The following is a 15,247-nucleotide window of genomic DNA, read 5'->3' as shown; positions in this document are numbered from 1 at the left end:
GGGTGTTTTCTGCAGACCTCCATTGCATTGCAGACTGGAGATGAAGGACAATGTCTATCTGAACTGAAGGTCACAAGCTCTGGGACAAGGGTGTGATAAGAAAGTGGATTGCCTTCCTGCCTGCCCAGGGTGTGGAGCTGGTACACTCCTTACCACTCTGGTGGAGACATCAGTGCATTTCACCATGAGCTCCCCTTTCCACCCCCATCAGGGCAGGTGTTTCTGCTCATAATTGGGGTTTCCCAGGGGGAGCTTGGTCGTTTAGTTCCACTCAGTTTTGTGTCCCCCTCCAAAGTTTTGTGTTCCCTTCAGCGAATCAGGCCATCCACAGTCCAGCCAACTGCCTGTGACAACAGGGATTTCTGGGAGATCCCCTCCCAGAAAACAAAGACCAAGTACCCCTCAGCTTCTGCGACAGCCAGCTTTTACTGGGATGCAGATTAAATTGCACAACCAAATAAAAAACAGGCTGACAGAGGGCATAGTGCTAGGGAATGAGATAAACTTCCAGAGACTTCCATATTCCCAGACCCTCAGAAGGTAGTATTCCTGCTCATATGCCCAATACATTGCTACTACAATCAGCATAATAAAGCCGCCACACAAAAGCTATCTATATCCAAGGAACTCACACAGAGCTGTGACCCACAGAAGGCACCCAAAATTGAAGCCAAATGATCATACACAACATACAGTCACACCTTCAAAGAGGGGAAAATCCCATTCAAATGAGAGTAAGTTCAAAAGTAAGAAGTAACAACTTCTCTAGATGAGAAGAAATCAGCATAAGCACTCTGGAAGTATGAAAAACCAGTATTTTGACATTCCTAAAGGATCACACCAGCTCCCTAGCAATGGATTCTAACCAGCATAAAAATTTAGAAATAACAAATAAAAAAATTAAAATATGAATTGTAAGGAAGCTCAAGGAGATACAAGAGAAAGTTGAAAACTAACATAAGGAAATCAGAAAAATAATTCAGGATATGAATGAAAAATTTACTAAAGAGACAGATATTAAAAAACAAAAACAAAATAGAATTTCTAGAAATAAAAATTTATTGAAGGAACTATAAAATATAGTTGAAACCTTTAACAAAAGACTAGACCAAGCAGAAGAAATAATTTCAGAAGCTGAAGGACAGTCATTTGAATTAACCTAGTCAGACAGAAATAAAGAAAAAATAAATTTTTTAAAAAGAACAAAGACTTTGAAAAATACAGAATTATATAAAGTTACCGAACATACAATATATAGACATTCCTGAGGGAGAAGAAAAAAATTAAAAGCTTAGCAAATCTATTTAAGGAAATAATTCAGGAAAACTTCCCTGGTCTTGCTAGAGAATTAGACATCCAGATAGAAGATACTCAGAGAACATCTGGAAGATGCTCTACAAGAGAAACCTGATAAAGGCATATTGTCATCAGACTTTCTAAAGTCAATGCGAAGGAAAACATCCTAAAAGCAGCACCAGAGAAATGTCTAATCTATAAAGGAAAACCCAACAGACTAACAATGGACTTCTTAGCAGAAACCTTGCAAGCCAGAAGAGATTGAGGTCTTATGTTTAATCTTCTTAAACAAAAATCCTTCCAGTCAAGAATTTTGTATCCTGCTAAACTAAGCTGCATAAATGAAGGAGAAATAAAGTTTTTCCCATACAAACAAATGCAAAGGGAATTTGTCATCACTAGACCAGCACTACAAGAAATGCTTAAAGTTCTAAACATGGAAATGAATGGATAGTACTCCCCATCAAAAAAGCACATTAAAGTGAAAAACTCACAGATTATATAAAGCAATTACACAATTGAGACTAAAAAGCAACTGGGTAACAATTATCATGACAGGAACAAAACATCACATATCAATATTAACCTTGATCATAAATGGAGTAAATGTTCCACTTAAAAGACACAGATTGGAGATGGGTGTGATGGCTTACACTTGTAATCTCAGAACTTCAGTAGGCTGAGGCAGGAGAATTGCTTGAGACCAGGAGTTTGAGACCAGCGTGGGCAACATAGCGAGACCCCATCTCTGTAAAAAATTAAAAAGAAAAATTAGCCAAGTGTGATCATGCTCACCTGTAGTCCTAGCTACTTAGGAGGCTGAGGCAGGACAATTACTTGAGCCCAGGAGTTTGAGGCTGCAGTGAGCTATAAATGCATTATGGCACTGTAGTCTGGGTAACAGAGTGAGACTATCTCAAAAAAAAAAAAGTAGATATAGACTAGAAGATTGGATAAGAGTAGCATCAGCTCAGGGGTCCTAACTAGTCATGAGAGCAATGCACAAGACAAACAGTAGCTAAGAGAACAGGGAGAACAAGCCTGAACAAGGCAAGGCAGAGGTCTGCTAAGGGAAATCCATCCCATAAAAGACAAGTGAGGCAGGGACTCTCTGAGGTCTAAAGCAGCATGCAAAAGAGCAAGTCTTTCCAGGTGGCAGCTCCCTAACTGCTGCCACTACATGCTGCTGCCTCTGCAGCCACTCTACCTGCCCCACCCCTGCCCAGGTATTTCAAGCAGCTCTCAGCTCTTTCCCAATATCTGGGCAGTGCTGTTGAGATAAAGGAAGAGGAGAGGTAGACACAGCGGGTCTTGACTCTTAAGATCTGCAGTTGTGAGTTCCTTTTGCAATCACTGTAGGTCATTGTGCAACTTGCTGGTTTCCGGACTCCTGATTTCTAGACATCTATAAAATACAGACACTAATGATGCCACTTAACTCACAGAGCTACAGTAAGAAGGGTGCAGATGAGATCAAGGCCTGATAGTGCTCTGCAAACTATAGTGATGGATGTGCATAGTGTTGTGAATATCAGTGGCAGGTTTCCAGAACGCAGGTGGGGATAAGAGTGAGTGAGTCAATAAAAGAAGAAAATTGCCCCACTTCTTGAAGGGAGTTTTTGGGGCTGGGCAGCTCAGGGTACAGGGCAGGCATAAATAGTGAGTGCCTGCCAAGCAAAGTCTAGTTTGTTTGGAGCTCCTGGGGCCTAAGAAGAAGAAACCTGTAAGTGTCTCTGTTCTTGCCTTCTTTTTATTTTCTCCACATCCTGCAAATATCCCCCTGCCAATCTGGGCAGTTCGACCTATTGGTGTGGAGGGTCTGTGTAGCTGTTTTGGTCTAGGATGCATGGATGTGGGAGGTGGGGAGCACAGGAGGTCTACGGTGCTCTTCTGTCCCTTATTCAGTGGCCTCAGCCCAGGGGAGGATTTGCTTTCTGAGCTGGGAGTGCACAGGGTGGAAGAGTGGGTATGATACCATATAGACCTGGGATGCCACAGTGCGGAAGCTTCGGGTGGAAATATGCAATTCTAATTTCTCTCTAGGCTCTTTTCTGTCCTGATTTCTTCAGAAAGGACAGTGGAAGAGAGACAAACCCAGGGGCCTACAGGCCTGGGTTCTAAACCCATCTTGGTGCCAACTGCCTGTGGAAAAGCAGGGCAAACGTGTTTTTCTCATAGCTTCGGGTCTTTACTTTAAAAAATATACTTACTGGAGTAGGTCTCTGATTTTCCAATCCATGTTCAGAGGAGACACCCTTTTCAATGAAATAGTGCTCTGAAAGCTTAGGATAAACTGGGCACTGCAGGGGTTGAGGGGGACTACGACTCTGCCTACTCCTTCTGCTGCCCCAGCTAAGATGCCTCATCTGAGATGCCTCATCTGAATCTTGGGTCTGAAAACCCGGGTCTGCCCTCTCTAAGGGTTCTTCAAGCCACAGTGGCTGCTGGTGCCTTCTGTGCTATCTTGAGCCTGTAGACAGAATGCCTATTGCTTTTCATTCTTCCCCAGAATCAGACATAAGGCCCCAGGGTTGAGGCAGCTGCAGGGCACAGAACACTGCCCTTGCCCTGGCCTGGGTCTGGCCCTTGGTGCTCATGATTGAGCCTCTGCCAGAACAGGTGCAGCCAGGTAGCTGCTGCTGGCAGTGAACTCACCCAGGTGTTTCTAGAGACGACCAGGATACCTGAGGAACAGGTGAATTCAAAATTGAAAGAGGCTAGTGAGAAATAGGGGTCATCCACAACCCAGAATCACCAGCAGTCAGAGAAGAAAGCACTCCTCTGGGCAGGAAGCCCCCCACTTGCTACCACCCCAGTTGGCCTGGTGACCCCTTTCTTTGCACAAGTCCCTCTGGCTTTGTTCCTTTGTTCTCTTTCTGTTCACCTCTCCAGGCCATGCTGCTCTTCCTCCTCTCTGCACTGGTCCTGCTCACACAGTCCCTGGGCTACCTGGAAGCAGACATGAAGACCTACTCCCAAAGAACAGCGCCCAGTGCTTGCACCCTGGTCATGTGTAGCTCAGTGGAGAGTGGCCTGCCTGGTCGTGATGGACGGGATGGGAGAGAGGGCCCTCGGGGCGAGAAGGGGGACCCAGGTAGTGTGGGGCCCTGGGCTTGTCCTGCTGGGGAGGAATGGTCATTGGAATTGTAACCAGCCCAGCAACTCTGGGTACTTTCTTATGCAAGTTTGGAGATGTGTTTCTTCCTCCCAAGAAGACGAGTTCCACACTGCTCCACCAGCTGGCAAACAAGTGGCTGTGCTGAGCCCCCATGTGCCTCTTCCAGTACCCAACTGCCCTAGCTCCTCCTCTAGGATCCCCGGATCCTTCCCATCCCAAGAGCAAACAAACAGTGGTAAATTACTGATATTTGGGGCCTTCTAGAGCCCTGTACCAGCAGTTAGCAGTTGTTCATTCCAATTAAATGATGCCTGTGCAGGACATTAAATATTTTAAATATTTAGTTAGACACCACTGCATGAAGGGTGGGAAAAAATGGGGCTCCATGGCTCCATTCTCAAGCCTAATCAAGAGGATTTGCTCTAATACATTACAGGGAGAGAAAAGGAACTCACATTTCTTTGTCCACCCCTGTGCCTGGGCATTCACTTGAGTAGTTCATTTAATCCTCCCAAGAGTCTTACAGGGGACATATTAATCTCCTTTGACAGGTAAGAAAATGATGATGCGGAGAGGCTAAGTAACAACCATTCTGGAGGTGGAAAGGACGAAGGCTCTGCATCAGGCTGGCCTGGGCTTTACTGCTGGCTCCATCTCTACACCTGGGCGAGCCCCTCAGTGTCACTGAGTCTGTTTTTTTATCTGGTAATGGGAATGATATCTAGCACCCAGTGATGAATAATTGAGTCAAAGGCTTTATTTTTTATTGAGTCTTTGGGATAAAGTTGCATTTCCTGCTGTATCAAATAGGTGAATTATCTTGAGCTTAGCAGAGGTACTGATAAGTAAGGGAATTGTCCCTGGAAATACTGCTCCCCGCTTGTAGGGAAGGATCTGGGTCTTACTGGCAAGAAAGGAGAATTCCATGAGCCGGCAGCATGAAGCAAGGGACCTCTGTGACACTGGGCAGGGCTTCAAAGGGATCACATACAGTCTTTAACTTTCCGGAAAGACGAAGCAACATCCCCAGGCTTTGAGGGGTAAGGGGCAAGTGAGCATCTGCCTGTCCCTTACAGACAGAAAGTGGCTTCCAATGTGAATGGGATGGGGCTTGGGGAGGGCTGCCCAGGGAGGAATCTCAGAATGGGGGTGGGTTTTGCCTTGGCAGCTCTTTCTCAGAGACTCTCAATTCAGTGTGGCTTCCAGTCGGACCCCGGATTTGAATCTCAGGGATCTTTCCCACAATGGCTCTGGGAGCTTGCCGCCTGAAGCATGGTCATGGTCTCCCTTCCCCACACATGTGCCTCAACCCATGCACATTCCAGGGCCTGGCTTTGGGTCAGTACTTGGACAGAGGACAGTGCACAGTGGGGCTGCAGGATGAGGCTCCACTCTGGTTCCTCAATTGCGGTCTCTCCAGTCACCCCGCTGTTATAGGTCTGAGGGCTGGGTTCCCTCAGAACCCTCAGGATTCCCAGAATCCACCCAGAATAAGTCTGTGTGGGGCCAAAGTCTGTGCTCATGACCAACACCCCTGCAGAGTTGGAAGCATGTGGTCCCCAGAACCTACTACGAGGAAAATTGGGCCTTGAAAGAAGAGATCTTTGAGCAGGGGTGGAGGGTGGAGCTTCAGTCACTCTGGTAACACCCCCGACATATCATGGAATGTAAATATGACCCAGATCCTGCCTTCGGGGGGAGCAATTCCTTATTCCTCAGCACCTCCAGCATTCCTGCTCAGCAATATTCCATGGGGGAGTCCCTCCAGGGATGCTTATCTCCCCTGGACAAATCACACACCTTACAGCAGCCCATGAGTCCCAGCAGGACCACCCTGTACCCCTGCTGCTCCTCTGACTTTGGTGCCCCCACCCTTACTCAGCTCCAACTACTCAGCTCCTTTCTGGCCCTCGGCCATGCTCAGCCTCCTCCCTCCTTGGGGGCTTGCCATTTGCTCTTCTTATAGCTGTCCCTGCAGCTCACACTTCACCTCCTTCAGGGCTTTACTCCCCCATCACCCTCGCAGTGAGGTGCTCCCCGACCACCCTACCAAAAACAGACCCTACCCCCAACACACCCTATGCTTTACTTTTCCCTGTGGCATTATATCTAACATACCATATGTTGTACATTTTGAATGTTTTATTATCTGTTTCTTTGAGATAGAGTTGAAGCTCTCCAGATAAGGGCTGTTTATCCCCAGTATTTAGGACAGTGCCTGGCATGTATTAGAGGCTCCAGAGATATTTGTGGAATGAGTGAATGGAAGATGGAAGGGGAGGAGGAATTTTAGGAGTCAAAACAGCCAAAAGGCTGGGCCATAAAGCTCCACTTCAGGTGGCACTCGGGCGCAGGGCTAGGTCTCTGGGGACACTAAGATACACAGTGAGTGTTTTGAAAGGCACGGGAAAGCATTTGGGGAGGTGCCCCTCCTCCATCCCAGTGCTCTCATGGCCTCCATAGTTTGTGTACCAAGAAAAAGTGGGCTGTAACGCTCCCTTCTGGAGAGTGGTGTTTTTCTCTTGGTCCATCTTCCTGCTGCCAGCTTGGCCAGGATGAGGCCCAAGCGAGGCTCCACCTGGGGTCAGGACATCCTGCCTTGAGCACAATGTGCTGTTGGGTGTCGGGGTTGGGGCCCATCCTATAACCCTCTGTGCTTCCATTTCATCCCTAATAAGGATTGTAACCAACGGACAGACCCAGGGCATGAAATTCCACTGGGCGTGGAATTCAGATGTTTCCAGGTGGTGATACTGCTGGGATACGCCAGCACATACTCTTCCACCCATCCAGCAAATTCACCCACAAACATATGCTTGCTTGCCATGGAGCCCCGGCCTCCTCTGCCATGGGAGCATGGCTTCCAACTCTGAAATGTCACTTCCTCTCTGCAAATCTCCCTCAATTCTCCTTGCCCTTAAAATCCCACTTTCTCTTTGAGGAAGACAGCTCTGAGTGTGTGAGTGCTGGGGTGGGGATGCTTGGATGAGATAAGGGACACTTCATGCATTGTCTTTCCTCTTCCTTGTCTCACAGTGTATTATGAACCCCCTGCTGAGCAGGACCTGAGGCTAAGCTCAGATTTACATCTGACTTAGTGCTAGGTATAAAGTAGGTGCTGCATAGATGGCTCTTAGTGTACAAATAAATGAGCAAATGGACTAATAACTGAATGAACAAGTTAGCACCACCTGTCTGGTGCCATTTTTGATAGGTTTCCCTGGTGTATATATATATATTTAAGGGGAATGCAGAAGTCCATGATCACAGGTAAGAGCTGACAGATTGCCTGCCATCAATGCAATGGCCTTGGGGCAGGGGAAGGAGCACAGCATAGAAGGTCAGACAGGTCTTGGCTTTAATTCACCTCCAACTCTGGAAGGCTTCTTCCTCATCTATAAAATGGGGATGTTGATACCCATTTCCTGGGTCACCACTGGACCCGGGTGTGTGACAGTGGAAGTCTCATGCTCTGCAGAATCCTGAAGGAATGCTGGGGGCTGATCCCGCAGGCAGCTGGCCCTTTCTGGGTCTAGGGCCAGGTCTTTGTCCATTTCTTCTGCTGCTACAGGTTTGCCAGGAGCTGCAGGGAAAGCAGGGATGCCTGGAGAAGCTGGCCCAGTTGGGCCCAAAGGGGACAATGGCTCCATTGGAGAACCTGGACCAAAGGGAGACACCGGGCCAAGTGGTGAGCAACTGGGTGTCGACTTCTGGTGTTTCCCGGTGGTGGTGCAGCTGCGAGGATATGCCAGTGGGCACACACAGAGCCCATCCCAGGAAGAAGGCACTGGGTCATTTCAGGACAGATAGGACCTGCTGTTGGGAGGACAACAATGCTGCCTCCCTCACCTCTGTTATTACCCTCACCTTACTACACTCCTCCTGCCAAGAGGCTTCATTATTACTGACCAGGCTGGTGCTTTTCCTCAGGACCTCCAGGACCTCCTGGTGTGCCTGGTCCAGCTGGAAGAGAAGGTCCCCTGGGGAAGCAGGGGAACATAGGACCTCAGGGCAAGCCAGGCCCAAAAGGAGAAGCTGGGCCCAAAGGTAGGTGGCTGGTCTGTGGCCGATCTAAGACGGGAAAGGAGGAAGGACAAGGGTCCATGATGTGACCTGAGGTGTGCTCAGAGTGCCAGGGAAAGCCCAGACCTCGATGCTGCAAAGGCCTTGCCATGTACCCTCCCAATCCCCACAATTGCAATATTTTCCTCTCACCCTCCACAGAATAGCCCCAGAAAGCAAGGAGAGTCTCCCCACGTCTCTGTCTGACCCTAAAGTTGTGGGCAAAAAGCTCCATTGCTAAGAAAACCACACCTGCTGAACGTACTCTTAGCTGTGTTTGTTCCTGTGTGTTCCTTCCTCAGGAGAAGTCGGTGCCCCTGGCATGCAGGGCTCGGCAGGGGCAAGAGGCCCCGCAGGCCCTAAGGGAGATCGTGGCGTCCCTGGTGAGCGTGGAGCCCCTGGAAATGCAGGGACAGCAGGTGAGCAGTGGAAAGAGCTGGGCTGAGCTGGGTCCAGTTCTCCTGTGCCTGCTTGGAGCTGTCAATGCCTACCCCCCACCCCCCAACCACCCGTAAAGGCAAAGGTGGCATTGCTGGACTACGGGGAGAATCTGTATCCAAGAAGGGTGCATGAGGGGGCTCTGGGGACGGTTCCTATCTAGGGAGATTGGAGTCCTCAGCAACGGAGAAGTGTGTTCAGGGAAGGTTAGTTGTTGGGTGGCGGGGCAGTTTTACACAGAGGGGTTGATTGCTGTTACAGGGACAGTCAGTGTACAGAGAGCTGCATGGCTGGGTATTGGGGACCACCTATCTATTTCTGGGCAATAAAGATAGTTAATCCATGTGTGGGAAGGTAAAAATGCTAAAAAAAAAAAAATGGGTACATAGCTCACCCAGTTCTTCTTTCACCCCAGGGTCTGCTGGAGTCATGGGTCCTCAGGGAAGTCCAGGTGCCAGGGGACCCCCAGGATTGAAAGGGGACAAAGGCGTTCCTGGAGACAAAGGAGCAAAGGGAGAAAGTGGGCTTCCAGGTAAGGTAGCAGCTCCTGGCTCAGGGAAGCCCCGCGGGGCATGGGTGTGCAGAGAGGAAGCCCTCCCCATCCCAGAGGAGGGGTTCTGGGAGGTGTGCCCCATCAATGGCAGCTGGTGGGTGGAACTTAGGAAAGGTGGACAGGCTGGAAGGCAGGAGCACTGGGCTCTGGTCTTAGCCGCTTAGTACTCATGGGAAAGCAACCTGGACAGCTTCTCCATCCGACTATCGGGAAAACTACAACTGCCTTCCCAATTCATAGGACAGATTTGGGCATTAAAAATCCGGTGAATAGGAAACACATGAGTGTGTATTCCTGCCCAGCACCCACCCCCGGCCCCACCCAATGGAGATGCCATTATATTCCAAGACTTTAAAGTCACAGTGCCATCTGGTTCAGTGTTAGTGAAGTACAGGGAGCAATTTGTCCATAGCCGAACCATAAGACATCCTTGCACAGCAGGGGCCAGCTGTGTCAGCAGATGTGGGCTTGCTGTGGGTCAGTCCCACAATATGTGCCCACAACTAGACACCCTTCCCTTGGAGCCCAGACTCTGAGCTCTTCCTTCGCTCTCTGGACAAGTCTACTTGGCCATTTTCTCCCCTCCAGATGTCGCTTCTCTGAGGCAGCAGGTTGAGGCCTTACAGAAACAAGTACAGCACCTCCAGGCTGCTTTCTCTCAGTATAAGAAAGGTGAGTTCCTGGATCTGAACTTGAGCCCAGCACTGGCATTGGGACCCACATTAGATCTCGACCTTGGTTTGGCCTTGGGCTGGGGCTAGACCTTTAGCTGGGCCTGAGGCAGTGCCTGCCCTGGGTCTAGGATGGGAATGAGCTGGGACCTGTGTAGGGCTGGACCTGGGACAGTGGCAGTGAGTAGGGCTCAGGCTGGGATGGGGCTAGAACAAGGCAGCCACCTGCTCCTGGAGCTGGAAGTAGACCCAAGGGGGCAAAGGAGGAGGGTGTGGCCCCTCTCACCAGCTCACCAGGCCGGCAGTAGCATAGTCAAGGCCATCAGGCTCCTGAACCACCCACCAACCTCAATGCCACCTGTGCCCTGAGACAAACTGTTGTCCTGAGTCCAGTGCAATTCACTAGAGCCTCTCTCCTGCCTACCCTGTGCTGGTCCCTCTGATAGACAAGGGGCTACCCAACACGGGCTGCATTTCTTACCTCAGAGGGGCCAGGTATGGGAGTGCCCAGTGATGCTGCTGCACATCCCAAGGCAGCACAGAAACCAGATACTGTTCTGGGAGCTAGGACTGGGATTCTTTTCTGGGGGTACAAGGCAGGTGAGGACCTGACCTTGGTATGTGGCCATCAGGTATCTCACCTTAGACATGCTCCTGGTTCAAACAGGGGGTAGGCTGCTTCTGGGCTCCAGCCACTGCTGGGCTCTGCCTGCAGCTCTGGAGGTGTTTTATAGCAGAGTGTGTCCCCTGACCCTGGAATCCTGAAGATTCAGAGGCCTCCAGGGGCACACACCTGAGGGCCTGGTGCCTTTTTGAATCTCCACATCAGTGCCCAACAGTCCCTCCTCTCCTCTGCCCTTCCTGACATCAGCTTTGAATTCAGGCAGATCTCATTGAGCCAAAAAATAAAAGATAAAAGTTTTCTGAAGTAGTAGAGCATAAAGGGCTGACTGGGTGCAACATAGGTTTGGCTTCGAAGTACCCAAGCTCTGAGATGAGAGTTTCAAGCATTTGGTATATCTCTCTTTCTACATATGCTCTAATTCACTCAGAGGCACAGTGACAGAAACACACAGAGGAACACGTCCATATGTATCCACTGCATGTGTGTGCACTTAAACACCATCACTCACTCCACCTTCATCTACATACGTGAGCTCATATGTTGTCTATAAAGCACATACAAATATGCACACACATCCAGATGAACCTTACATACTCCCATGTACCTTTGGATATATGCACATGTATTCAAAGGCATGCCCACATATGTGCATGGCACATAAACCTAGTAATGGTACATGAACTCTTAGGCTGACTTTGTTCAGGGCTGCTCTGGGTGCCACCGTGAGCCCATGGAGAATCTTAAGGACAATGAGTCAGGGTGCAGCCTGCATTCTGAGCAGCCCAACAAAGCCAGGGGCATAGCCTTCCCTGGAGCTTCCAGTCCTTTGCAGAATATTTCCATGCATGGGCCCAGGAGCCACAAGGACAGACCAAAAAGAGATACTTGACATGTCACGCAGGCAATGCTTTTGTGAAGTGAGCCCTCATTTTAGAGACGAGGAAATGGAAACCCTGAAAAGGAAAGTGACTTTCTCTTGCCCACACAACAGCCGTTGCCAGGGTGGATCTGAATGCCTGGTCTTCCAGTTACCACCCAGGGCTGACTCCAGCACTAACACCATTCCCCTGTGCCTCACTCACACATGCCCTTCAGATGCCCTCCTCCACTCCCTCAGCACCTCCCAGGCAGGCTGACTGGCTGGGGCATCACCCACGTGCATACTAAGAGGCCGACATGAGGCCAGACCCAGAGCAGAGATTAGCATCTGGCAGCTCTCAGGTGTCCTCCCCTCTTCCTGTCTCTCCCCTTTCCTCACCCCGTCACACAGCAGAGACTCTCTCCGACAACCCCACATCCCCTACTGTTGTACAGGGTGACAGTGGGCTCGTCGCAGGTGTTTTCTGTACTCTCAGAAACTGGCCTGGTCTACACCGTGATCAACTTGGGAAAAGCTGTTCAATTCTACACAGTAATTGAGAAATTGATTCTCGTATATAGCATGTGCCGAAATAGAAAGAGCATGTCTGAGCTTTGGTGTCAGACTGAGTGAGGTTGAATCCCTAACTGCACGTTTGCTGCTTGTGTGACTTTGGGCCTCTTAGCTTCTCTCAACTCCAGTGCTCTCATCTGTAAGTGGCGAAGCATGGTGTCACCTCACAGGGTAGGTCATGGGGCGGGGGCTGTTCTGGAACGTCTCTCTTGCATTCTCTCTGGCATCCTGATGTGGTGCCTGTTTGGGAGGTCTGAGAGGCTCAGGTTGGAGCACAGAGGTCTCAGAGCCCTTGAACTTTGGCCAGGTGATATCACAACCCCAACCTGACTCTCTTCTTCTCCTAGTTGAGCTCTTCCCAAATGGCCAAAGTGTCGGGGAGAAGATTTTCAAGACAGCAGGGTTTGTCAAACCGTTTACGGAGGCACAGCTGGTGTGCACACAGGCTGGTGGGCAGTTGGCCTCTCCACGCTCTGCCGCTGAGAATGCCGCCTTGCAACAGCTGGTCATAGCTCAGAACGAGGCTGCTTTCCTGAGCATGACTGACTCCAAGATGGAAGGCAAGTTCACCTACCCCACAGGAGAGTCCCTGGTCTATTCCAACTGGGCCCCAGGGGAGCCCAACGATGACGGTGGGTCAGAGGACTGTGTGGAGATCTTCACCAATGGCAAGTGGAATGACAGGGCTTGCGGAGAAAAGCGTCTCGTGGTCTGCGAGTTCTGAGTCAACTGGGGTGGGTAGGGCAGTGCTTGGCCCAGGAGTTTGGCCAGGAAGTCAAAGCTTAGACCCTCATGCTGCCAATATCCTAATAAAAAGCTGACCATCTGTGCCGGGAAGGACTTCTCTACAGAACATGGCCAAAAGGCAGGGCTGCTGCAGGACACCGCAGAGTGAAATGCGAGGCTGCCTTCACACTAAAACTCCATTCAGGGGAAGAAGGGGCCAGCCTGCTTTCCCTATAAGTGATAAAAGTGGGTCTCCAATGACCTTACTGTCCCCAAACCCGATGACTCCCTTTCAGCCCCTTTTCTCAAACCATCAGCTGCATTTGACCCTGCGGATCTCTCCCTCCTCTTTCAAGCACTCCCTCCTCTTTCAAGCACTTCCTCCTCCCAGCTTCATGGATACCCCTCTTGCCTGCTCTGACTTTTTTTTTTTTTTTTTTTTTTTTTTGAGACTGGGTCTTACTCTGTCGCCAAGATTGGAGTGCAGTGGTGTGATCTGGGCTCACTGCAAGCTCTGCCTCCCAAGTAGTTGAGATCACAGGCATGAGCCACCAAGTCCAGCTAAGTTTTTGTATTTTTGGTAGAGATGATGTTTCGCCACGTTGCTCAGGCTGGTCTTGAACGCCTAGGCTCAAGTAATCTGCCTGCCTTAGGCTCCCAAAGTGCTGGGACTACAGGCATAGGCCACCGCCCCTGGTCCCTTATTAGTCTTTTTAGCTTGTCCTTCTTTCTCTCCTTGACCACTTAATGGTGTAGTGCCGAAGTCTCAGCTCTCAGCTGTCTTCTCTTCTTACACTCACTCCAGAGATGAGATCATCCTGTCCCCTGCTTCAAATTCCTTCTACAGGCTGGTAGCTCCCCCAGGTATATCCCTATTCAGCACCTCTTCCTGAATCCCAGATTCCTCTAGCCAGCTCAGGCTGGAACCCAGGGATAAAAGAAGGCTCCCAGCCTCCATGGCTGCCTCTTATTTCAAGGTCTGAGCCCAGGAAGATGCACAGCATAGCAGGGTGACCTGGCAGAGAATGTCTGCCTCCCCAGCAAGGCCACATGGCCCTGCACTCAGTAGGCCCTTCCTCACCCCTGCACTGCCCAGGATCTCTCTCCATCCCTGCCAACATGACTGCCTCTTGACTAATGGGAGGAGTACCAGCTGCATAATCCTAAAGCTGTCTGAAATCTTAGGGAACTTTGGAACAAAGGGTCTCTGGCCAAGCTCGGTTTTACCTCCAATCCTCTTCTTGCCTGGTGATTCCAGGAATGTTCTTTTCCCACTCAACCTTAGAGATAATCTAGTTAAATCCTCCTCCTCGTTTTCCAAATATGAAAACCAAGGCACAGAGAGGGATGAAACTGCAGGGACAAAAGGGGGTGTCAGTGTTACAGTGTTACAGCTGGTTCATTAGCAAGGTCATTTTGACCCTAAAGCCTATACATTTAGGCCATAAATATATAGGCCAAAGATCATGCATATTTAGTTGATTTGACATATTGTCGCACCTAATGATTTAAATGACACCTGTGTTCAAAAGATGGCAATGACACCTGGATGAACCATGGCCCCATAAAAGGGGCAAACAAATAACCTCTCTCCCGATAGAAAACCAGCCACTCTCTCCTTAGTTCACACAAACCAGGGGGACTTCTCTTTCTGGATGGGACCCCCGCTAGTCCCATCCCTCTTCCCAGCACTCCTACAAGTACATCTCATATATAGGACAGCATGTCTATAAAACAAAAGCCACACTTCAAGACAGCATGCAGCCCAGGTTCTCTGCTAAGATCTTTCTCCAGTTACTGAAAAAAAAAAATCCCCAAATTTCTGGCAGCTTCTGAAATATAGGTCAATTACACAATAATGACCAAACTGCTCAGAGACAACACCTAAACACATTCATCGAGGGAGCTCAGAATGGCTTTTTCATTACAAGTAAGAGAAAACACTTGGATCTAGCATAAGCCAAGAGAAGTGTTTTTTTTGAACCATATGATCTCAAAAAGGACTAGGGGGACTCAGGTAATGGCATGTTGTCTCCCTGGCTTTTGCTTCTGTCTGTGCATCTTTGCATCTTTCCCTCTTTTGTACACCAGCTTCCTCTGCTTACTGGTCTCTTGACTACCCAAGCATTAAGAATCATGTGTCCTAAAGACTGCTGCACAGAAATCAGAAACTCTCCAATGGGATCAATCGGAAACTCCTGTGGAAATGAGTCTTTGTCTCAGATGCCCACCTCTAGTCCAATCAACTAAACTTGGGGAGTGGGACCACATGGTACGATATGGCCACTGGGATAGATGCAAGATCATGATGGTCTGGGAAGATCCC

General features: G+C 49.4%; 1 protein-coding gene across 1 annotated transcript; it reads left to right on the top strand.

Moving 5' to 3' along the window:
- Positions 1–2,730: 2,730 nt before the first annotated feature.
- LOC105465949 (surfactant protein D) lies at positions 2,731–13,021 on the top strand. The gene is made up of 8 exons (XM_011714609.2): positions 2,731–3,019; positions 4,189–4,390; positions 7,986–8,102; positions 8,345–8,461; positions 8,779–8,895; positions 9,330–9,446; positions 10,056–10,139; positions 12,543–13,021. The coding sequence occupies exons 2-8, from the start codon at positions 4,192–4,194 to the stop codon at positions 12,917–12,919; spliced, it is 1,128 nt and encodes a 375-aa protein (XP_011712911.2). The 5' UTR covers positions 2,731–3,019; positions 4,189–4,191; the 3' UTR covers positions 12,920–13,021.
- The last annotated feature ends 2,226 nt before the right edge of the window (positions 13,022–15,247 follow it).

The sequence above is a fragment of the Macaca nemestrina genome, chromosome 9, assembly GCF_043159975.1.
Source record: "Macaca nemestrina isolate mMacNem1 chromosome 9, mMacNem.hap1, whole genome shotgun sequence".
NCBI classification, from domain to species: Eukaryota; Metazoa; Chordata; class Mammalia; order Primates; family Cercopithecidae; genus Macaca; species Macaca nemestrina.
The sequence above is the reverse complement of the archived record's forward strand: the minus strand, read 5'-3'. Positions and strand labels throughout refer to the sequence as shown.

What these genes read in the sequence shown, in the direction of transcription:
- LOC105465949 (XM_011714609.2), top strand. Translation starts at nt 4,192, where the DNA reads ATGCTGCTCTTCCTCCTCTCTGCACTGGTCCTGCTCACACAGTCCCTG. An exon ending in TGGAAATGCAGGGACAGCAG is followed by an intron (nt 8,896 to 9,329) that starts GTGAGCAGTGGA and finishes CTTTCACCCCAG; the next exon opens with GGTCTGCTGGAGTCATGGGT. An exon ending in GGGAGAAAGTGGGCTTCCAG is followed by an intron (nt 9,447 to 10,055) that starts GTAAGGTAGCAG and finishes TCTCCCCTCCAG; the next exon opens with ATGTCGCTTCTCTGAGGCAG.